Consider the following 25,132-nt stretch of genomic DNA (forward strand, 5'->3'; position numbering starts at 1 on the left):
ACAATGTCCTTTTGAGTTTCAGCAGCAATTTCAGCTGCAGTGACTGGAAAGTCTTTGTCCACTGCTTCTGTGACATAGATAGCACCTTCAGTGCCCACATCTGATTCATCATGAGACAAACGCGACAATGCATCAGCGATAGCATTTTCTATTAAGCTGCGATACTCAATGCTGTAGTCATACTGTGACAGGAGAACTGCCCATCGCTGAACCCTCCAGGCTGCCATTGTAGGTATTGCTGACCGAGGACCAAGAATAGCGAGAAATGGCTTATGATCAGTAACCGGGGTGAAATTCCTACCCAACAGTTACTGATGGAATTTCTTAATCCCAAGGATGATACCAAGGGCTTCTTTCTCGATTTGTGCATAGTTACGCTCAATCTTGATAGGAATACAGCCCCGTGTGTGTGTTTATCGTGAGGTACTGCTGGCTCATACGATCAACATTTAGCTGAGCATATACATGTGACAGATCTAGCTTAGAGAATATCTTGGAACCGGCAAGTTCAGCGTATAAATCCTGTGAGGTTGGTAGTGGATACTGTTCATCATCTACTGCCTGGTTGATGGTCACTTTGTTGTCTCCACACAATCTCACTGTGTTGTCCGCTTTCAGAACCACTACTATTGGAGTTTCCCAATCACTGCGATCTGTTTTAACCAGTACACCGTTTTGTTCTAACATTTTGATTTTAGTTTAGACAATAGACAATAGACAATAGGTGCAGGAATATGCCATTCAGCCCTTCGAGCCAGCATCGCCATTCAATGTAATCATGGCTGATCATCCCCAATCTGTACCCCGTTCCTGTCTTCTCCTCACTAACCATTTCCCAGGCCTACCTGAACTATTGTGCACTGCTCTGCTCGTGTTATAAGAGAGGCACTAAGGCACTGAGAAGTATATAGCTAAGAACAACATGATGGCATCATGTTTGGCATGGACTTTGTGGGTTCCTGAGCAGGACTGTTCTCTGTTATATGTTAGGCTTTAGCACTGGGTCATGAGGAGTAGCTGTAGACAATGGAAATATTTACACGAAGGAGAAGGATCATTGATGATCGATGAATTAAAGAATTGTAGAAAAGCCAGCAGGGTTACTGTCTCAGCTTCAGTGACATAGGTTTGATCGTGACCTCGGGTTCTGTCTATGTGGAGTTCGCATGTTCTCCCTATGTCGACATGGGATCCGTCTGGGACCTCCAGTTTCCTCCCACATCCTTATAGTTATGGAACAGAGAGGATATCCTGTCCATCCTGTTCATTCTGGGCAAAGGTACGCACAACACACATCTTGTGCTGTAGAATACTGCATGGCAAGAACAGGATTGAAGTCATTTTTAACAGGGCTCTTAAGAGGCAGCAGGCACAAGATGCAAACACTTATTTAAACAATGATGGCCCTTGTTTTGACAAAAGATCCTCAGGAAAATATTTCATCCTTAGGACCGGGATGACCACGGAGCAAATGTTCTGCACCTTGCAGCTCGATTTGGCCGATCGGAAACTGTGCAGTGGCTGCTGCAGGCTGGGTGTGATCCCATGTTGGAGACGGATGGTGGGGCGGTGCCAGCACACTATGCAGCTGCTAAGGGAGACTTTGCAAGCCTGAAACTGCTTATCGCACAAGCTCCAAGGTAAGTGGCATTTAAAGGCATCCAGGTGAAAATAAAAGTTGATAAACTACTTCTGACAGATTAAAAACAAAGTTCTGTGGTGCATCTGTAGAAATTGAGTCATTGCAGATGTGCAGAATTTCCTTAGCCTTCTGAGTAGAGGCTTTGGTATACTTTCACCGCCTTGGCAGCAAGATTACAATAGGATCAGCCACAAACTCACGTATGATGGAGTTGTTACGAAGGGTTCAATTGTTTTGCAGGTTTGTATGTCTATTCCTATGCTGGTAAAAGTATTGTAAATCTGTTGAGTGACTTGGGACACCCTGAGGTCATATTTAAAACAATAGAGTGCAAATTATTCCTTTCACTGTGGGCTTACATGGGCAAGGCTCTTTGGATCCAGTAACGCTGCTTGTTCTAAATCACGAGCTCCCTATTCATGGGAGTACCTTCAACACCAGGACTGCAGCGGTTCAACATGGCAACTCACCACACCCTATTCAGAACAATTAAAGCTGGGAAGTAAAAGCTGGTCTTTCCTCTGATAACCACATCTTAAAAAAATATGAATAAATTAAAGGTGAGACTCAGCTACTGTTCATTTTTTTTAAATTTTATGGTCTTTTATGGAGAATAATTTGGAGGCAGCATGCTTGGTTACGGCTTGTGTCCCTTGGTCAGCGCGTGTGGATGCCAACAGCTTCCCTCTAGTGTGGCTATCCAGGGGACTGACATCTAGATAACTGGAATAGGCCACTGTGAAGCCATAACTAGACTGCACTTCAAAAAATCACTTCCAAAGCAGCTGTGAACAGCTACCGTCCAAAGAGCAGCTTTGTATAAACCTACAGACAGATGGTATTGTTTGAGGAGTTAAGATTGTCGGAACACCAGTGAGAACTCTCCTCTGTTTCCTTAAGATATTGCCATGACTCATGAATAATTTACTTCTACTTCTACGGCTTTGGTCTTGATCTTACTGTATATGATGCCTGACAACCAAATAGGATCATTGTCTGGGCATCCAAATGAAAAATTACCACATTAATGAGGGTTGAAATGAAATGTATTTTCTTTTCTTTTTCTTTTCTTTTCTTTTCTTTCTTTACTCAACGACTCTTGCCTTTGTATCTGAAGATTGTGGGTCCAAGTCCCATTTCACTAATTTACGCAAGCACACTTCAGTACAGTGTTCTCGTTGGCACTGCCTGAGCTAATGGAAAATGGCAGGTAACTAGAAATCTTTCTGTTTTTATTTTTTAATTAGTCGTCTTTTATTTAATGCCAAATGACACACTTCATTGCCGTTTCACTGTAAATAAAATCCAGATTATTGACTTTGGGACGGAGACCTCTGTATGGAGGCCTGAACTCTGATAGCCACAAAACGCTTATTGAATCATCCGATTACCGTCGCTTCTTTAGGCTCCATTGTGCTCTACAGTCTGCCACCTGTTTAGTTGATCGGCTATGCATGGAACAACCGTGGCCTTTCAAAGAGCTGACCCCCACTCTCGGGTGCAGTCTGTTTAAGGATCAGTCAGTACCTCATATCTAATGCAGTGTTTTTCCTTCCAGCACTTGATGCTCCTGAGAATAGCTACAGTCCAAGGAGCAGCCTTGCGTATACCAACATCTGGTGGTATCAATTGAGGGGCCCACCTCCTTTCCTCCTGTTCCCTGTACAGCATCAGGCCTTCTGTTCACCGTAACATTCTTTCCAAGATCCAAAAACATCACTCTCTCATAGAAACATAGAAAGATAGAAATTAGGTGCAGGAGTAGGCCATTCGGCCCTTCGAGCCTGCACCGCCATTCAATATGATCATGGCTGATCATCCAACTCAGTATCCCGTACCTGCCATCTCTCCATACCCTCTGATCCCCTTAGCCACAAGGGCCACATCTAACTCCCTCTTAAATATAGCCAATGAACTGGCCTCGACTACCCTCTGTGGCAGAGAGTTCCAGAGATTCACCACTCTCTGTGTGAAAAAAGTTCTTCTCATCTCGGTTTTAAAGGATTTCCCCCTTATCCTTAAGCTGTGACCCCTTGTCCTGGACTTCCCCAACATCGGGAGCAATCTTCCTGCATCTAGCCTGTCCAACCCCTTAAGAATTTTATAAGTTTCTATAAGATCCCCTCTCAATCTCCTAAATTCTAGAGAGTATAAACCAAGTCTATCCAGTCTTTCTTCATAAGACAGTCCTGACATCCCAGGAATCAGTCTGGTGAACCTTCTCTGCACTCCCTCTAGGGCAATAATGTCCTTCCTCTCCTTGACAATTTAGCTGCAACGCTTGAAACTACTTTCAAGCCCTCTTTTGGTAAACACCATAATGTTGCCAGGGTGCGTCCAGGATTAGTGAGACTGCCACTGACTGTTTCCTCAGACTTGGGGTAGCACCGTGGAGCTGCTGCCTCACAGCTCCAGAGACCCAGATTCGATCCTGACTATGGGTGCTGAGGTTGTGTAATTTATTTTTTTTATTTTATTTTTATTTAACCTTTATTTAACCAGGAGAAGTCTCATTGAGATTAAAAATCTCTTTTACAAGAGAGTCCTGGCCAAGACAGGCAGCAGCACAGTTCCACAGTTACAGACAATAATTTAAAAACAACAGAGAACATATAAATAGAGTCACAGTCAGAACATCATCAAACAAAACATGTACAGACAGAAGAGCCCGCTTCAACATCATTAAGAAAGGATTTAAATCTGTTTATAGAAACCAGCTCCTTAAGTTTCAGTTCATTCTGCAGCTGGTTCCATGCGAAGGGAGCAGCATAACTAAATGCCCTTTTCCCCAGTTCAGTACGGACTTTAGGTACAGTTAGTAAGAACAAGACCTCAGAGCGGAGATTGTGTAATTGTGTAATTGTGCGGAGGTTGTGTAATTGTGCCTAGAATGTAGGATAGATTCTGGTGGACGGGGTGATTGTTGGTCGGCGCTGACTCTGTGGATCGGAGGGTCTGTTTCTATGCTGTATCTTTAAAACTGAGGTAAAATAAATGCAGTTATTGGGAATGGAACAATTGCAAACATGACAATAACCGGATAATTTCTTCCTGTGGTGTTTCTCCGGGAGCTCCGGTTTCTTATCACACTCCAAAGATGTGCAGATTTGTAGTTGGCTTTTGTAAATTGCCCCTAGTGTGTAGGAGTGGTGTGTAAGAAGGAACTGAAGATGCTGGTTTAAACCAAAGATATGCACAAAAAGCTGGAGTAACTCAGCAGGACAGGCAGCATCTCTGGAGAGAAGGAGTGGGTGACGTTTTGGGTCGAGACCATTCTTCAGTCTGAAGAATGGTCTTGACCCGAAACGTCACCTATTCCTTTTCTCCAGAGATGCTGCCTGTCTAGCTGAGTTACTCCAGCTTTATGTGTAGGAGTGCTAGTGTGCATGGGTGATCGATGGTTGCCGTGGATTCGATGGGCTGAATCCACTCTGTATCTCTAAAAACTAAAAGCTGCTGGCAGCCTTCACCTCTAGTTGCAGTGTCATTTTTGTTGGAAGATGCTGAAGTTTCCTGAGTAATTTCTGACATTTCATTCAGTCTGAAGGGCCCCAACACAAAATGTCAAATATCCATGTTCTCCAGAGATGCTGCTTGATCTGCTGAGTTACTCCATCACTTTCTGTCCTTCTCTCACTTGCAACCAGTCTCTTTTACACACTCATTGCAGTATCGTGCTACTACAGTGGGAGGCAACGTTGATCCTCAAAGGAACACAATCTATCCAGGTTCAGTCCTGACATCCCATGTCTTGGGTAGTGTTCAGGCTATCAAATGTTCTCCAAAAAGAAATGCTCTTCATGGACAAGGACACAAACTCCTCCAAGAAACAGAATAATTGAAATGCAATTAAAAAATTGCAGATGCTGTGAATCATGACCAAAAACAGAAAGTGGTGGAACCACAGCTCAGACTGCAGCCATAGAAAGGGAAAGAGTTAACATTTCAGGTCAATGGAGAAGAGGGAAAGAGAATAATTAATTGTCCTTTAACTAAATTGTAACCTCCTGGCATTAACTCCAAAATTAAGCTGATAATTATACCCAGGTAAGTGAAGGATCTGCAGACGCTGGTTTACACTGAAGATAGACACAACATGCTGAAGTAACTTGGCAGAACAGGCAGCATCTCTGGATAGAAAGGTATGGGTGATGTTTCGGGTAGAGATCTTTCTTCATTCCCAGATATTCCTTTCTACTTCCCCCCCCCCCCCCTCACATCAGTCTGAAGAAGGGTCTCGACCCGAAACATTGCCTATTTCCTTCGCTCCATAGATGCTGCCTCACGCACTGCGTTTCTCCAGCACTTTTGTCTACCTTCAGGTCACATAATCTCACTTATCTTTTGGAAAACTCCCCAATCCCATTGGAATATAAAAATTAACATTTAGGAACTGCAGAAAATCCTTTCAGTCCACCATGAAACCGTTAATACCTTAAATTACTAGCACATTCTTCCTTAATTATTGAAGTTCTCTATATGCTGTGCCTTGTTTCAATTTTCCAATTCTTGGTCGAAAGGCCCTTGTATCTTCTGCCACCTTATGATAACTGTCATGTTTGCAATTGTTCCATTCCCAGTAACTGCATTTATTTTACCTCAGATTTAAAGATACAGCATGGTGTTTGGTCCACAGAGTCAGCGCTGACCAACAATCACCCCGTCCACCAGAATCTATCCTACATTCTAGGCACAATTTACAGAAGCCAATTAACCAACAAACCTGCACATCTTTGGAATGTTTCAAGTAACTGAAACACTCTGAGAAAACGCACGCCCTCACAGGAAGTATGTACAAACTCTGTAAACACAACACCCGTAGTCAGGATCGAACTTGGGTCTCTGCCGTTGTAAGGCAGCAATTCTACCACTGTGCCACTGTTGTGCCACCCATGATTGCATTGAATCTTTATTCTGCTTTATTTGTGCCTCTTTTTAACTTTGAGCAGTTCTGCCTCTTGCGCTAATATACACCAGTCTGCACGGGATATTAAAGCAGCTAAACATTGGTATCATAACAGCTGGGAAATTTCCCAAGTAGCTGGAATCTTAATGTTAATCTTATTGAAACTGGAATCTTAATGTTCTACCTCAATCAGAATCACCACCTTCCTGGTCTGAGACCAAAGGTCTGGTGTCCGCACAGAAGCCTGCGTTTGGGGGAACCAGGAGTTTGCAAGTATGTTCCTGGAGAACTGGTAATTTTCCCACGTCCCTGCAGTCCCTGAGTTGAATCCAGAATTACAAGTTGTTCATACAGCTAACAGCATAGAATGTGGCATTGTATCAATTCCAGCCAAATAATTATTCAATGCGCAAGCAGCATTTATTGCAGCGGTTTCCTCTTCATAACCAGACGCTGTAACCAACAGGTAAACAAAAATGCTGGAGAAACTCAGCGGGTGCAGCAGCATCTATGGAGCGAAGGAAATAGGCAACGTTTCGGCCCGAAACGTTGCCTATTTCCTTCGCTCCATAGATGCTGCTGCACCTGCTGAGTTTCTCCAGCATTTTTGTGTACCTTCGATTTTCCAGCATCTGCAGTTCCTTCTTAAACAAAAACGCTGTAACCAACAGCATTGAATCATCTACAACTACATCATCCTGGGTCATATGTTACAGATATATGCATCAATTTTTACATAATTGTACTGTTAGGGAAGGGCATTTTCAAGTATTTATCCTGACCATAACATGACATGGGCCAAGAATAGAGGAATTTCTAGCACAAGGTTCTACGTTCCTAACTTGCTGTCGTTTTTCGTCGTTCCTGGTTATTATCCAAGAACCTGGCTCTGGAATTGTACTGAAGTCCCACCATTTTTCTGCAGGGCTCTGAACAAGCAAACTCACAATGGTGCTACTCCCCTCTACTTGGCCTGTCAGGAAGGACACCTTCACATCGTTGAATTCCTCGTCAAAGACTGCAAGGCCAATTTGAACCTGCGAACACACGATGGGATGACAGTTCTTCATGCAGCCGCACAGATGGGCCACTGTGCCCTGGTGCTGTGGCTGGTAAGTCAGTGTCAACTGGATGTGTCATTGAACTCAGTGTGGACACGGCAAGTTGTTTCATGGGACAGGACCATCTCTGCATTGATGCAGGACAGCATTTCATGTCAGCAGACATGGGGCATTGCTCCATGGGATAATAACCTTTCTTAAAGGACACTGAAAACATTTAGGAAGAGGTGTGTTACTCTTCTTCATGTATTGCCGTATCAAGATGCAAGATTGTGTTTGTTGTGTGGTATATTTGTGTGTGCATGATGGGGAGCGCGTGTGCATCAGTATGGGATGTATGGAGGCTGTGTGTGCGGTATCTGTACATGTATATGTGCATCTGTGTGAATTTGTGTGTCTGAGTGTACATGATATGTATAGTTATGTTGTATATATATCAGCGTGTTTGTATCATGTCATGTGTTTAACCATGTCTTTTGTGTGAGTTGCGTGTAATTAGATAACGAGGGATAAAATTGGTCCATTAGAGAGACAGAGTGGCCAGCTATCTGCAGAGCCAAAAGAGATGGGGGAGATATTGAACAATTTATTTTCTTCGGTATTCACCAAGGAGAAGGATATCGAATTATGTGAGGTAAGAGAAACAAGTAGAGTAGCTATGGAAACTATGAGATTCAAAGAAAAAGAAGTACTGACACTTTTGAGAAATATAAAAGTGGATAAGGCTCCAGGTCCGGACAGGATATTCCCTAGAACATTGAGGGAAGTTAGTGTAGAAATAGCAGGGGCTATGACAGAAATATTTCAAATGTCATTAGAAATGGGAATAGTGCCGGAGGATTGGCGTACTGCGCATGTTGTTCCATTGTTTTAAAAGGGTTCTAAGAGTAAACCTAGCAATTATAGACCTGTAAGTTTGACTTCAGTGGTGGGCAAATTAATGGAAAGGATACTTAGAGATAATATATGTAAGCATCTGGATAAACAGGGTCTGATTAGGAACAGTCAACATGGATTTGTGCCTGGAAGGTCATGTTTGACTAATCTTCTTGAATTTTTTGAAGAGGTTACTAGGGAAATTGATGAGGGTAAAGCAGTGGATGTTGTCTATATGGACTTTAGTAAGACCTTTGACAAGGTTCCTCATGGAAGGTTGATTAAGAAGGTTCAATTGTTGGGTATTAATGCAGGAGTAACAAGATGGATTCAACAGTGGCTGAATGGGAGATGCCAGAGAGTAATGGTGGATGGCTGTTTGTCAGGTTGGAGGCCGGTGACTAGTGGGGTGCCTCAGGGATCTGTGTTGGGTCCACTGTTGTTTGTCATGTACATCAATGATCTGGATGATGGTGTGGTAAATTGGATTAGTAAGTATGCAGATGATACTAAGATAGGTGGTGTTGTGGATAATGAAGTAGATTTCCAAAGTCTACCGAGAGATTTAGGCCATTTGGAAGAATGGGCTGAAAGATGGCAGATGGAGTTTAATGCTGATAAGTGTGAGGTGCTACATCTTGGCAGGACAAATCAAAATAGGACGTACATGGTAAATGGTAGCGAATTGAGGAATGCAGTTAAACAGAGGGATCTAGGAATAACTGTGCATAGTTCCCTGAAGGTGGAATTTCATGTAGATAGGGTGGTAAAGAAAGCTTTTGGTGTGCTAGCCTTTATAAATCAGAGCATTGAGTATAGAAGTTGGGATATAATGTTAAAATTGTACAAGGCATTGGTGAGACCAATTCTGGAGTATGGTGTACAATTTTGGTCGCCCAATTATAAGAAGGATGTCAACAAAATAGAGAGAGTGCAGAGGAGATTTACTAGAATGTTGCCTGGGTTTCAGCAGCTAAGTTACAGAGAAAGGTTGAATAAGTTAGGGCTTTATTCTTTGGAGCACAGAAGTTTAAGGGGGGACTTGATAGAGGTCTTTAAAATGATGAGAGGGATAGACAGAGTTGACGTGGATAAGCTTTTCCCATTGAGAGTAGGGAAGATTCAAACAAGAGGACATTACTTCAGAATTAAGGGACAGAAGTTTAGGGGTAACATGAGGGGGAACTTCTTTACTCAGAGAGTGGTAGCTGTGTGGAATGAGCTTCCAGTGGAAGTGGTGGAGGCAGGTTCGATTTTATCATTTAAAAATAAATTGGATAGGTATATGGATGGGAAAGGAATGGAGGGTTGTGGTCTGAGTGCAGATAGATGGGACTAGGGAAAAATAAGTGTTCGGCACGGACTTGTAGGGCCGAGATGGCCTGTTTCCGTGCTGTAATTGTTATATGGTTATATGGTTATAAAACGTTATTGTGAGTGGGAAGGAGTATGGAAAGAACCTTCATGGAGATGAATATCTGACGGTTTGTATGTAATTGGCCTCAAGAAATTGCCACTGTGCAAGGAGTGGATGCGAAAGTGGGACAACCTAGACCTAGTATAAATGGATGATCTATGGTCAGGATGGACTCTGTAGGCCAAAGAGACAGTTTCAATGCAGTTTCAAGGTTTAAGGTGAAGGGAAGACTTAATAGAAAATCTGAGGAGGAACTTTTCCACAGAGGGCAGTGGATATTGATGGAACAAGTTGTAAGAGTAAGTGGTTGAGTCAGGTATAATACCTTTGGACATGTACAGAGAGAGGAAAGGTGTAGCAGGATCCGGGTCAAATGCGGCGAATGGAACTAACAACATGGGCATCTTGCTTGGCGTTGATAAGTTGGACTGAAAGGTCTCTCTGTGGTGTATTATTCTAACTCTCTGATTCTAAGTGGAAAATGTGAGATCATTCACTGTGGTGCACAAGATGAAAAGCAAAGATTTTTAAAACATTGACTGATTGGAAATATTGATATATAAAGGGGCCTGGGTGTCCTCATCAATGAAAGTTAACATGCGGATGCATCAAGCAGTTAGGAAGGAAAATGTTGGTCTTTGAGTTCAGGAGTAAAACGTATGAGGGCTTGCCGTGACTGAATCTGGAAAATTGCTCTTATCTGAAGAAAGATATAATAGTCACGGTGAAATAAAGGTTTACCACACTGTTTCTAGGGATGTTGACTTTGTATTACAAGGAGAAATTGCGTAGACCCTTCTTCAGACTTAAGGTGAAAGAACCCTTAGGAAGCAGTGATCATAATATGATAAACATTCAATCAGCAGTTAGAGAAGGAGAAGCTGAAATCAGATGTATCAGGTTTAGAGGTAACTTCAGAGGCATGAGGGAGGAGCTGGCTAAAGTTGATTGGAAAGGGTCCCTAGCAGGAATGACGGTGAGGCAGCAATGGAGGGAGTTTCTGGGAGTAATTTGGAAGACACAATTTGGAAGACATTACAAGGGGAGAATTAGACTACTGTGGCTGACAAATGAAGTAGTTCAGGGTAAAGGGGAAGTTCATTTTGGACTGAGATGAGGCAGAGTTTTAGAGAATGGTGAATCTTTGAAATGCTCTATCCTGGAGGACCATGGAAGTTCAATCATTGAGTTCATTCAAAATAAAGAACATTTTTGCTGAATGGCAGAGCAAGCTTGAAAGGCCAAATGCCTCCTCCTGTTCCCAGTTCTTATGTCATTTGTGTTTCGATATGTTTGTGTAATTTCCCTCTGTTAGACTCTTGTTTCATGGACAGTGAGTTGTCAATGTTAGTTTTGTGGTCACAGTTGTCAGCTTCAGTAACCTCTCAAAGGCAGCACCACGATTATTTGCTTTTTTCAACACAAGATTCAGTCTCCTTCTCTGATCCTCCCTGTCTCTCTCTCAAACATTACATCACCGGTTCATTCTGAACCTTATATGATCAAACATTAGGTAGACACAAATTGCTGGAGCAACTCTGCGGGCCAGGCAGCATCTCTGGAGAGAAGGAATGGGTGACGTTTCGGGTCGAGCCCCTTCTTCACACATTGTCTGATTATGCATGAAGGAATAGATATAGGAACAGTCTGTCTGGCCCCTTGTGCATACTTCACCATTCTTTCAGATCACAGCTGATCTTACCTCAGCTCCAATTCCACAACATCCACATATAGAGTTAGAGTCGTACAACACAAGCACAGGCCAGGAAAGAGTGGATGTGGAGAGGATGTTTCCACTAGTGGGAGTGTCTAGGACCAGAGGTCATAGCCTCAGAATTAAGGACATTCCCTTAGGAAGGAGATTAGGAGGAATTTCTTTGGTCAGAAGGTGGTGAAACAGTGGAATTCATTGTGACAGAAGGCTGTGGAGGCCAAGTCAATGGATATTTTTAAGGCAGAGATAGGTTTTTGATCCGTACAGGTGTCAGGGATTATGGGGAGAAAGCAGGAGGATGGGGTTAGGAGGGAGAGACAGATCAGCCATGATTGAATGGCAGAGTAGACTCGATGGGGCAAATGGCCTACTTCTTTCACTTATGATTTTATGAACTTAGGCCCTTCAGCCCACCATACCCATGCCAGCCATTAGCCCATCGATACCAATTCCATTACGTTTTTACGTTTAATTTAGAGATACAATGTGGAAACAGGCCTTTCGGCCCACTGAGTCCACACTGACTAGCGATCCCCGCACATGAATACAATCCTACACACACTAGGGACAATTGCACTTATACCAAGCCAATTAACCTACGTACATGTATGTCTTCAGAGTGTGGGAGGAAATCGAAGATCTTGGAGAAAACCCACGGGGAGAACATACAAACTCCATACAGATAGCTCCCATAATTGGGATTGAACCTGGGTCTCCGATGTTGCAAGTGCCATAAGGCAGCAAATCTACTGCTGTGCCAGTGTGCTGCCCTTATGCTCCGGTGATTCAATCGCTTGCCTAAATATCTCAATATCCAGAAATCTACCAATCTATCTGATTTGAGCAGAGAAATCTAAAGACTCGCTTCCCTGCAGATGAAGGAAGTACTCAGCTCGGTCCTTAATGGTTCAACACTTAATTTGAGTCTGAGACCCTTGTCTCCATCCACCTCAGCCAGGGAAACATAGAGTCTGCTTCTGTAAGGCTCCATCCATAAGCTTTAATGAGACTTTCCTGCATTCATCTCTCTCCAGATAATATAAACCCAGTCCCCTTAATCAGTCCTTGCATCACAAAACTACTATCCAGGCAATCAGTCTCTGTCATGATTATATTGTTCTTTATGGGCCTGTCCCACTTAGGCGATTTTTCAGTGGACTGCCGGCGAATGTCAAGTTGCCGGCAGACGCCTGAAAAAATGGCAACTGGAATGGCGACTGTCAGAGTGGAACGCACGCACACACACACACACACACACACACACACACACACACACACACACACACACACACACACACACACACACACACACACACACACACACACACACACACACACACACATCGCTTCCTTCACCAGCCCATTATGCAGGCAGGGGACAGGGAAAGGGGGGGGGGAGCGCTGTCTAAAAGCCAAGGTGATGCAGACACACACCGCGATGACATGAAGGTTGGCGCTGTAATTAACTTGGCTAGCACAGTGTACGGTAAGTTCTTTTTTTTACCCCAATGAGCCAATGAAATTCACCGGTCAGCACCGGCTACAACCTACAAGAACCTCCGAGAACCTTCGACCTCCTGGCAACCCACTAGGAACTCCTGGCGACCCAACTACGGCACGAGAATTCTAGCTACTCTCCGACAACTACCCACGAACATGTGGCGACTGCATAGTCTCCTGCAGTCGCCTAAAGAGTCGCCCAAGTGGGACAGACTCATGAGACAGAGAAGCTAGCTGCAAGTGTAAATACATGCTGTTGTCTTTCTATCTGACCTGAATCTATCTTGTGCCACATTTAACCTCTTCTCTTCCTTTCTCTTTAATGCAGAAATCGTTCACCAACACCGATGTTTCTGCACAGGATAATGAGGGAGCAACTGCAATGCATTTTGCTGCCAGCGGAGGGCACGCCAAGGTCGTGGAACAATTATCAAGGATGGGAGTCGGGATGCTGAAGGATAACTGGGGTGGAACACCACTGCATGATGCTGCGGAGAATGGGGAGCTGGAGGTGGGTAAAGCACTCCTGCTGCACAGTATTCGGGTGTGTCGTCACCAATTCTCTGGGGTGTGATGGCCTAGTGCTTTATCCATAGATAGATTTATCTATAGAAAGGCCATTAACCAATTGAAATAGTGCCCAGAATGAGGAGTTTGGAGGAGCATTTAAAAAAAAATGATGAAAGTATTTTCCTGCATTGTGGAGTGAGGGTGTAATGGAACGAATGCAAACAGATCTACAAGTACCTTTAGACTTTAGACTTTAAAGAGACAGCACAGAAACAGGTTATTCGGCCCACTGAGTTCGCTCAAACCAGCTAACCTACATGCACTAGGGACAATTTTTCTTTTCAACCTACCGAAGCCAACTAACCTACAAATCTGTACATCTTTGGAGTGTGGGAGGAAACCGGTGTACCCAGAGAAAACCCACAGCGGCCTTAGTCAGGATCGATCTCAGGTCTCTGGTGCTGAAAGGCAGTAACTCTACCGTTGCACCACCGTGCTTCCCACACCTGTTAGGCTGGTGAATGAGGGAATGCCAGTGCAGACATCAGGCTTTTGGTTTTATAGAGAGAAAAAAAGGTATTTTCTTAAGCTGGTAAATGCTGAGCGAATGCTAAATATCCACTCGTTGATGAGAGAAACATAGAAGCCAAATGAGTAGGGTTAATGAAATAAAGGAAACAATGTGGAATGGGAAGGTGGAAAAGCCCAGCGTTCAATAGACTGACAGCAGAATTTGCAATAGGACGTTTCAAGATTTTTGATCTCTTTTCTATCGGACTGAATTTGCTTCTTTAAAGCAACTGCGAGGAAAGATTAATTTGCAGAACTATAGTTAAGATTTAATTAATTGGTGGCCCGTCATCTTATTTAATTGGGTTCTTGGGAAGTATAATGGAAAATCTTGTATTGGACATGATGCCTCTTAGTCCAATGGAGTTATAAACTGGTCCATTGTAGATGTGATGGTCTCAATCCATGAAGTATTCAAATCTTCTTTGACTAATCTTCACATCCCCATCACATTTCTGTGGTTACTGATCTGCTCAGCCAGACCTTCCATTTAGTGATCCCCTGTCTCCACTAAACACATTATTTCCTTTCACTCTGCTATTCCTCCTCGTTCCTGTCCTCTTCTTTCCTGTTTTGCCGATGAGACACAGTCTCATACAGATATTCCTCATTGGAGCTGGGATGAAGACGCGCACAGGATTAGCTCCTGCTCTCATCTTCCAAAACGGATTCATCCTGAATAGAAAGATACATCCTGACTTTTAAGCTGTGGTACAATCCATCTTCTTAAACCCCTCATCCTTGTTTCTCCCACTCTCGCCTCCGATAGTCAGAACATGCATCTTTTTAACTTTCTCCGCTCTATCCACTCATGCACTCTCTATATCCAACTCTCTATTCCCATAACCCTATTTCTAATAAACCGATGATCTTCCCTTCCTAGCACCATATTAATCAACATTGCTAATGGTAGGTATGTTGCAAAGCCTACCTGAAGCGTCGTTGAAGATCTGCTGCTGAGGGTGTGCGCGATTTTGGCGCCGTTTAGAGGGGGCGGGTTTAAAACGCGATTTTCTCTAAGCTGTTCCAATCGAAAATGTTCAGCCTAGTTAATTATTAACGAAAAATCGCTGGAAGACCCCGTCGCAAAAGCTATTATTAGGTTTAAAGGCCTTGAATAATAGTTATAGTAGTTTAAAAATCAGTCTCTAAACCCGCGACCGTCAGCAACCGCAGGGTCTCATAAAGCAAATAGCAGAAGTTAGGTTGTATATTTTTACAGTAAAAAGGGCTTCTAAAGATCCCTTTATACTAAGTTTAATATTGCGAGTAGCTCAATTTGGGCCCATTATATCGCGCAGTATTTTTCTCGGCATTTGGGGCACAAATCTACCGCAATGTGAACGTTCTAAACCAGCGCGTTCCACAGGGACCCACTGGAAAGCTGATTTAAATGGGCATTTATTTACAGCAATTAAACACTTATTTCCTTCCATTTGGCCTATAAATTAATGTAAATGAGATTTAAAAATCATGTTTTATTGTGAATTATTTGTGAATATTATTTGGACATTTAGGCTATTTAAAAATGTTAATCATTTATTAAGAAATGGATAGATGTTTAGATCTAGTAATTGAAGTCTGAAATTAGCTACAATTAGGTAACTAACTAATTATATGCTTTAATTTCAGGTCATCCAAGTAAGATTATTTTATATTTGTTTCAGAATGCTTCAATCTATGATAACTGAAAATTTCATTCAGTTCTCTTAATTTTTAAGAAAGTTATGGGCTTTTGACTGTTCACGATCACAGCTTTTTTGTTATGTCCATAGAAAATCAATAGGGAACAAGATGCTCATTTCCCAGTATGAAAATGGCCATAACTTTTTAAATACTTGAGATATGAAAGTGAATTAGGTGTCAAATTAAACTTATTTTTATGCTTTATCTGATGGGATAAATTACAGACTTGATTTTTAAAATCTCAAAATTTTGTAACATTGCTACTAATGGTTCTTGTATAAATACTATTCCCCCTCCCCTTCCAAATGTGCTGTCATTGGCATTCTTCTCAAAACACCAACTGCTTGATCTCTCTCTTTACAAACTAATGCGTTATCTCCAATCTATCTTTTCTCTGAAGTCCTGCAGCATGGTATAGCTTCCATACTCTCTGCTCATCTTTGCTAGAACCTCTTGACTGAATCCCTGCCGCTCATTACTTGTGCTGCTGAAACAGCATTAATGAAAAACCATTAACGACATCCTAAGCAATTCGGAGATCAGGACAATTTGTCCCTCTTCACGAGTCGAGCTGTCTCCAGTCTTTGATGTGGTTGACCATGGAGGTCAGTTAGGTGGAACAGCACAATCCATTCTTGTCTAAAAGACAAATACTGATGTTCTAATGAAAGGTTATTAACCCAAAATACTAAGTCTGTTCCCTCACAGATGTTGTCCGATCTGCTATATATTTCCAATGCTTTTTATTTTTCATTCAGATCTCTCCAGTAACAGGCAGAGAATCTACACTTTAGACTTTAGAGATACAGCATGGAAACAGGATAATTGGTCCACCGGGTCCGTGCTGACCAGCGATAACCCTGTATGCTAGCACTATCCTACACACTAGGGACAATTTACAATTAACAGAAGGCAATTAACCTACAAAGCTGTTCGGCTTTAGAGTGTGGGAGGAAACCGGAGAACCCTGAGAAAACCCATGCGGTCATAGGGAGAATGTACAAAACTCTGTTTAGTAATGGCTTATCTTCCAGTGCTCATCCCATTACCTCCGGTTTCCCTCAAGGATCAAGCCTAAGCCTTTTTTTATTCATCATTTTCAACTTTGCATCATCCAAAACCATAACTTTATGTTGCATATTTATAATGAGGACAGTGGTGCTCATTATAAATGAAAAACCATTAATGACATCCTAAGGACTGAAGCCAAGTTGCTGGTTGAGCTGCTGTCTCACAGCTGCAGCAACTTGGCTTCAGTCCTGGCCTCTAGTGTCGCCTATTAGGAGTTTGCAAGTTCTACCTGTGACTATGTGGATTTCTCCTGGGTGCTCCCATTTCCTCCTACATCCAAACGATATTCAGGTTGTAATTGTCCACTGTAGGTTTCTCCATGGGGGGGGGGGGGGGGGGGGGGGGGGGGGTAGAGGGTGTCTGATGGTTGGCATGGACACAGTTGGTACTGGGCCTGTTTCCACACTATTTGACTCTATAATTCTGTAACACATCTTGATCCCTCAACTGATTCTAAATTGTCAGACAGTTTGCTCAATATTTAATGTTTCAGCTGAGATTTCCTTCAGCTGAATATTGAAAAGGCTGTGGCCATGGTAAGTTCCATTCCCTAACCAGCTACTCTGTCCATCTCCATGACAACTGAAGGAAACTGAGCCTGATTTTGAGTAAAATGGATGGTTGGTATGGAATTTAGTTTTTAGTTTAGTTTAGAGATACAGCGTGGAAACAGGCCCTTCGGCCCACCTAATCCATAGCGACCATTGATCGACCACACACTAGGTCCATGTTATCCCACTTTCGCATCCTACACACTATGGGCAATTTACAGAAACCAATTAACCTACAGACCTGCATGTCTTTAGAATGTGGGAGAAAACCAGAGCTCCCGGAAAAGGGAGAACTTGCAAACTGCACCCAGACAGCACCCAAGGTCAGGATTGAACCTTGGCCTCTGGCGCTGTGAGGCAGCAGCTCTACCGCTGTGCCACTGTGGGCCTGTTTGTGTGCTGTATGACTCTGTGACATTTTCAGGGTAAAGGCTGCCTTCATCTGCAACTTACCTGATGAATGAAAGGTCATGATTATTCATTGGCATGTACATGTGCCTTCTAAAGAATAATTATAATTTCACAAATTTCCAACATGACAAGTAAAAGCTCAACTAAAAGAAACCCTTGATAATTTGGGTCGCTTCTGCTGTCTTGGTTCAATTTAACAGAAGCACCAACTTGTAACTGAGGCACACAAATTGTACAGTTTTAAAGGGGGTGCTGTTTAAACAACTCTGTATTTGGAACAATGAGTTGAGAAGACTGCACCGAGAACCTATGATTTTATAAAAAGAAATTCAATAGATTCCGGGCAACAAACTACACTTAAAATTTCTGAAGTGATTAAAGTAAAAAGGAAAGATTACACTCTTTAACAGATTAATAACATTATAGATGGTATTTACAGTGTACAGCAAGATATTAGTAAAATAAGTAAATATATCAGGGGGAAAGAAAGTTGGAAAGATAGACAGGAAAGAAAGGGAGGAGGGGTGGCCCTTTTAATAAGGGAGGGAATAACGGCAATAGAGAGGAAGGATATTGCGTTGAAGGATCAGGATAGTGAAACAGCTTGGGTACAGATAGAGAATAATAAGGGGAAAAAAACACTAGTGGGTGTAATTTATAGACCTCCAAATAGCTGTGACGCTGTTAGTCAGAACATAAATCTGCAAATAGTTGACGCATGTAAAAAGGGAACTGCTGTAATCATGGGGGACTTCAATTTTCATATTAATTGGGCAAACCAAACTGGGCAGGGTAGACTAGAGGAAGAGTTTATAGAATGTATTAGAGACGGGTTCCTAGAACAGTATGTCACCGAACCGACAAGGGGGGAGGCAATCTTGGATCTGGTCCTGTGTAATGAAGCAGGATTAATTAAAAATGTCATAGTTAGGGACTCGTTGGGAACAAGTGACCACAATATGGTCGAATTCCATATTCAAATAGAAGGGGAGCAGGTTGAAACTCAGGCTAGGGTGCTTAGTCTAAATAAGGGGGATTATGAAGGTATGAGGACTGAGCTGATCAAAGTTGACTGGGATAGCAGACTCAAGAATAAGACGGTACATGAGCAGTGGTGTACGTTTAAGGGTATACTGTATAACCTTCAAGAAAAATTTATTCCTATGAAGAAAAAAAGGGGTAAGGGTAAGAACAGTCAGCCATGGCTCAGTAAAACTATAAAGGATAGTATTTGGCTGAAGGCAAGGGCATATAAGGTAGCCAGAGATAGTGGGAGGGTAGAGGATTGGGAAGCATTTAAAGGTCAGCAAAAAATAACTAAGAGATTAATTAAGACGGGGAAAATAGACTATGAAAGGAATTTAGCGAACAACATAAAAACTAATAGTAAGAGTTTTTATAGCTATATAAAAAGAAAAAGGGTGGCTAAGGTGAACGTTGGTCCATTGGAGGGTGAGACTGGAGAGTTGTTGGTGGGGAACATGGAAATGGCAAAGGCATTAAACGAGTATTTTGTATCAGTCTTCACCATAGAAGACACAAAAAATATTCCAACGCTGGATAAACAGGGGGCGGTAGGAATGGCGGAGCTAAATACTATTAAGATCACCAAGGAGGTGGTATTAGGGAAATTAATGAGACTGAAGGAGGATAAATCCCCTGGGCCTGATGGATTACATCCAAGGGTCTTGAGGGAGATAGCGGTGGGGATTGTGGATGCATTGGTGATAATTTTCCAAAACTCCCTGGAGGCAGGAACGGTCCCAGTGGATTGGAAAATGGCCAATGTAACACCTATATTTAAAAAAGGAAGTAAACAGAAGGCGGGTAACTATAGACCGGTTAGTCTAACATCGGTGGTGGGTAAAATGTTAGAGACAATTATTAAAGAAACACTAACGGGGCACTTGGATAAACATGACTTCATCGGACAGAACCAGCATGGTTTTGTGAAGGGGAAGTCCTGTTTAACGAATCTGCTCGAATTCTTTGAGGAAGTAACAACCCGGGTGGATAAAGGGGAACCGGTGGATGTGGTATACTTGGACTTCCAAAAGGCTTTTGACAAGGTGCCACATAAGAGACTATTGCTAAAAATAAAAAATTATGGGATTGGGGGTAATATATTAGCATGGGTAGAGGATTGGCTAACAAATAGGAAGCAGAGAGTGGGGATAAATGGTTCATACTCGGGATGGCAACCGGTAACTAGCGGGGTTCCGCAAGGGTCGGTGCTGGGACCCCAGTTGTTCACAATTTATATAAATGATTTGGAGGAGGGAACCAAGTGTAATATATCAAAATTTGCGGACGATACAAAAATGGGAGGAAAAGTAGGGGATGAGGAGGATAGGAAGAGTCTGCAAAAGGATATAGATAAGCTAGGTGAGTGGGCAACAACTTGGCAGATGAAATTTAATACTAATAAATGTGAAGTCATTCACTTTGGGAAAAAAAATGATAGGGCAAGTTATTTTCTAAATGAGGAGGAGCTGCGTTGTAATGCAACGCAAAGGGATCTAGGGGTATTAGTACATGAATCACTAAAAGTTAGTATGCAGGTGCAGCAAGCAATCAGGAAGGCCAATGGAGTTTTGGCCTTTATTGCTAGGGGGATTGAGTATAAAAACACGGAGGTCTTGCTGCAGCTGTACACAGTATTAGTGAGACCACATTTGGAATACTGTGTACAGTTCTGGGGTCCATACTTAAGAAAGGATGTACTAGCCCTGGAGGCAGTGCAGCGAAGGTTTACAAGATTAATTCCTGCAATGAGGGGATTGACATATGAGGAAAGGTTAAGTAGGCTGGAACTCTACTCTTTGGAGTTTAGAAGAATGAGAGGCGATCTCATTGAAACATATAAGATCGTGAGGGGCCTTGATCGGGTGGATGCACTGAGGATGTTCCCAATGATCGGGGAAACTAGAACTAGGGGACATAGTTGCAGAATAAGGGGGGGCTCTTTTAAAACTGAGATGAGGAAGAACTTCTTCACCCAGAGGGTGGTTAATTTATGGAATTCACTGCCCCAGGGAGCAGTGGAAGCAGAAACTTTAAATATATTTAAGACTAAAATAGATGGTTTTTTAGCTGCCAAGGGGATAAGGGGCTACGGGGAGAGGGCAGGGATATGGACCTAGGTATGGTTAGTATAGTAAGACCTGAGTGATCTCCTGGACAAGTGTCGATCGCCTGGATTGGGGTCGGAGAGGAATTTCCCGGATTTTTTTCCCGAATTGGACCTGGGTTTTTATCCGGTTTTTTGCCTCCCCCAGGAGATCGCGAGGTTCTTGGGGTGGAGAGGGGTGATAGCGGTATAAAGGGGAGGGTAGTGTCTTGTGTTCTGTGTCTTGTGTCTACTGTTTGTGGGTAAGTGTGTCTGTTTAGTGTTCAGCCATGAGCGAATGGCGGTGCGGGCTCGACGGACCTGGTGGTCTACTCTCGCACCTACTTTCTATGTTTCTATGTTTCTATGGAAGGGGTGAGAGAAACAGAGGTGTTAGAAATGGAATGACAGATATATCAGGAGAGAAAAGTCATTTGGAAGAAGAGAGAGAGTAGTGAATGCATCAATACTGATAGTAATTTTGGAAGAAGAGACTGATATTTTGGGGCAAGAAAGGCACACATATCCGGATGGAGAGATCGGCATGTTGGGACAGGAAAGTGAAATATCAGGAGAGTCTGATATATCAGGGAGCATCACAAGGGACAGACAGCCGAGAGAGGAGAAGGAGTCAGAGGCTCTGGGGTGAGTCTGATGCATTGGAGAGAGTGAGAAAGCTGCAAGGGTGACGAGAGAGACTGTTGGAAATGGCGGAGACTGAATGTTGCTCGAGGAGCTGTTGAACTTTTCCAGTCAATGGACGATGTTAGTGAAGGCAAGCTTAGAAACTGAATAATGCAGTGTAGCTTCTGCAGAATGTCACAAACCTCCTCGTTCCACCCCATCACACTCTCATTCTTGCATTTCAGTGCTGTCAGATCCTTGTCATGAATCATGCAGACCCCACCGTTCAAGATGATGATGGTTATACTGCCGCTGAGCTGGCAGACTACAATGGAAACGTGGAGTGTGCCATGTACTTGCGGCACGTTGAACAAATGGTAAGGAGCATTCAAACGTTTGCTGAAGCTCGTATGCGTTTTGGTTCTAGTTTTAAATGGTCATCAGAATTGCAGGAAGCATCTTTGGCCCTTCATGAATTGGAATTATTGATGCTAATTAGTAAAGGCACTGCATTTCCAAGGATGTTCCAGTGTCAACTCTTGAGGTTATATTTGGCTCAAATGCCCTTGAACTAAACCAACAAGGTTTCAGGCCACATCAATACCCAGTGACAATGTGTGATATGGTAGAATATTTGCTTTGGAGATGATGCTCGTGACTGCAGGAATATTGAAATCTACTGTTGGGTACTCATTGGTGTACATTTACCTTTTGGGTCACTGTTGCTTTTTGAGATTAGGTAGATGTACCATGTGCACGATGTGCTTCAAGATGGTGGGCAATATTAGTCTTTTGGTTTATTGAGAAACCCATGTGAAAATGTTAGACATGTAGAAGAGGGTACGGGCACTATATATAGTAATAATAATAATACTGCATTTATACAGCATAGGAAAAGATCCTGAGCCACACTCCCAAGACCCTTGGCAAACCTTCATGTTGAGTTACATAAGAGATTAGTATACAAACTTAAAGCACACGGTATTGGGGGGTCAGTATTGATGTGGATAGTGAACTGGCTGGCAGACAGGAAGCAAAGAGTAGGAGTAAACGGGTCCTTTTCAGAATGGCAGGCAGTGTCTAGTGGGGTACTGCAAGGCTCAGTGCTGGGACCCCAGCTATTTACAATATATATTAATGATTTGGACAAGGGAATTGTATGCAACATCAGTTTACGGATGACACGAAGCTGGGGGGCAGTGTTAGCTGTGAGGATGATGCTAGGAGGCTGCAAGGTGACTTGGATAGGCTGGGTGAGTGGGAAAATGCATGGCAGATGCAGTATAATGTGGATAAATGTGAGGTTATCCACTTTGGTGGCAAAAACAGAAAAGTAGACTTTTATCTGAATGGTGGCCGATTAGGAAAAGGGGAGATGCAACGAGACCTTGGTGTCATGGTACACCAGTCATTGAAAGTAGGCATGCAGGTGAACAGGCAGTGAAGAAAGCGAATGGTATGTTAGCATTCATAGCAAAAGGATTTGAGTATAGGAGCAGGGAGGTTCTACTGCAGTTGTACAGGGTCTTGGTGAGACCACACCTGGAGTATTGCGTACAGTTTTGGTCTCCTAATCTGAGGAAAGACATTCTTTCCATAGAGGGAGTACAGAGAAGGTTCACCAGACTGATTCCTGGGATGTCAGGACTTTCATTTGAAGAACGACTGGATAGACTCGGCTTGCACTCGCTAGAATTTAGAAGATTGAGGGGGGATCTTATAGAAACTTACAAAATTCTTAAGGGGTTGGACAGGCTAGATGCAGGAAGATTGTTCCCGATGTTGGGGAAGTCCAGAACAAGGGGTCACTGTTTAAGGATAAGGGGGAAATCTTTTAGGACCGAGATGAGAAAAACAAATTTCACACAGAGAGTGGTGAATCTGTGGAATTCTCTGCCAAAGAAGGTAGTTGAGGCCAGTTCATTGGCTATATTTAAGAGGGAGTTAGATGTGGCCCTTGTGGCTAAAGGGATCAGGGGGTATGGAGAGAAGGCAGGTACAGGATACTGAGTGGATGATCAGCCATGATCATATTGAATGGCGGTGCGGGCTCGAAGGGCCGAATGGCCTACTCATGCACTTATTTTCTATGTTTCTATGAATAGGACAAAGAAGTTGTAGAAACAGCAGTTACTTGGGAAAACTGTAGAACTCTTTCAACTCAGCCAGATAATTTTAGAAGACACTAATGTAGTCATATGAAATCCGTGGTTTCATAAAGAGAAAGTCAAAATTATATGGACCATCCTTGTGAATCATTATCCCTTAGTAGAGAATTGTGTCCAGTATATTTTAGGAAGGAAGTCAAAATCTTACAGCAGATAAGATTATGATGAGATTTGATAGCAACGTTTAAGAATGTGATGGATTATTTTCATAGGATAAAGAAAGTATTTGTGAGCCAGAAACAAAAGGACTCTGTCGCAAGATAATTAGCAAACAAACTATTTTCTCTGTTTCTATGTTTCTACACTAGAGATGACATGTAGAGCAGTTAAGGTCTACAATATACTGCCCAAAAGTGTTGAGGAAGAAATTGAGATAATAACTAAAAAGTAATTGTTAAATACTTGATGTAAACTTTTGCTGGGAGATGAAAGAGATAAACTAAGTGGGACAGCTGTGAGGAAGACAGCACTGACATGATGGCCAGAATGGCCTTCTGTACTGTCGAGGAAACATAGGAGGCTTAGGGCTGATCAGTGATAATTTAATCAAATGGCAGGGCAGGCATGATGGGTCTACTCCTGCTCCTATTTTCACTGTCAGGCTGAGAAGCTGAAACCATGGAGGTAATCATTCTGGGGTCTTATGCGAGGGGATATGTTAGAACAGTGGAAGGGTTTGGAGAAGGAATTTCAGAACCTTGGATCCAATCAGCTGAACACACAGCCACTTATGATGGAGCAAAGGGAGTGAAAGATGCACAGGTTGGCAGAACGGGATGACTTCCGAGTTTTCGGAGGGTCATTGGCCTGATGGAAAAGAGCAGATGAAGTAAAGGAAGTAGTAGCAATCACATCAATGGGCAAGTGGTCTTTTCTATAAGCAGTGGTTGTGTGTAGGAGAAAGGTTGATTCAGAAATCAGATGCTAAAAAGTTGATCTTATCTCTTATAGTAGTACAGCATTTGACCCAGATCTAGTTGTTGTTGCATGGTGCCTGAGCTCCTGTTGACTAAAACACATTGCAATGAATTAGTAATGAAAGGGAATGGATGAGTTATAACTGTGACAGACCTCTAGACAGCAGCTATATTTCGTGTTACTCTTGCAACAGTCACAGCTGAAGGGAATGTTGTGTTCAGTCTGCATTGTTCGGGGGCTCCACTTGACTGCTGCTCTACCATTTGATCTGTCTGTTTTCCTTGTTAATATTTCATTAAGGCTACCGTTAGTAAATATGCTTTTTTTATTGGGACCTTTTAAATGGGAAGCATGACATCCTCTTTAGTTTTGTTTATTGACCTGGCTTGGGTTGTTAC

At 42.7% G+C, this 25,132-nt stretch overlaps 1 protein-coding gene across 1 annotated transcript in view; it reads left to right on the forward strand.

Annotated features, from left to right (window-relative positions):
• Positions 1-25,132, forward strand: part of espnl (espin like) — a 54,756-nt gene that overhangs the window by 2,943 nt on the left and 26,681 nt on the right. The window contains exons 2-5 of the mRNA XM_033032253.1: positions 1,450-1,640; positions 7,474-7,660; positions 13,445-13,627; positions 21,894-22,025. Of these exons, the coding sequence (XP_032888144.1) occupies positions 1,450-1,640; positions 7,474-7,660; positions 13,445-13,627; positions 21,894-22,025 (693 nt within the window). The remainder of the gene's footprint in view (positions 1-1,449; positions 1,641-7,473; positions 7,661-13,444; positions 13,628-21,893; positions 22,026-25,132) is intronic.

Source organism: Amblyraja radiata, chromosome 13, assembly GCF_010909765.2.
Source record: "Amblyraja radiata isolate CabotCenter1 chromosome 13, sAmbRad1.1.pri, whole genome shotgun sequence".
Taxonomy (NCBI): domain Eukaryota; kingdom Metazoa; phylum Chordata; class Chondrichthyes; order Rajiformes; family Rajidae; genus Amblyraja; species Amblyraja radiata.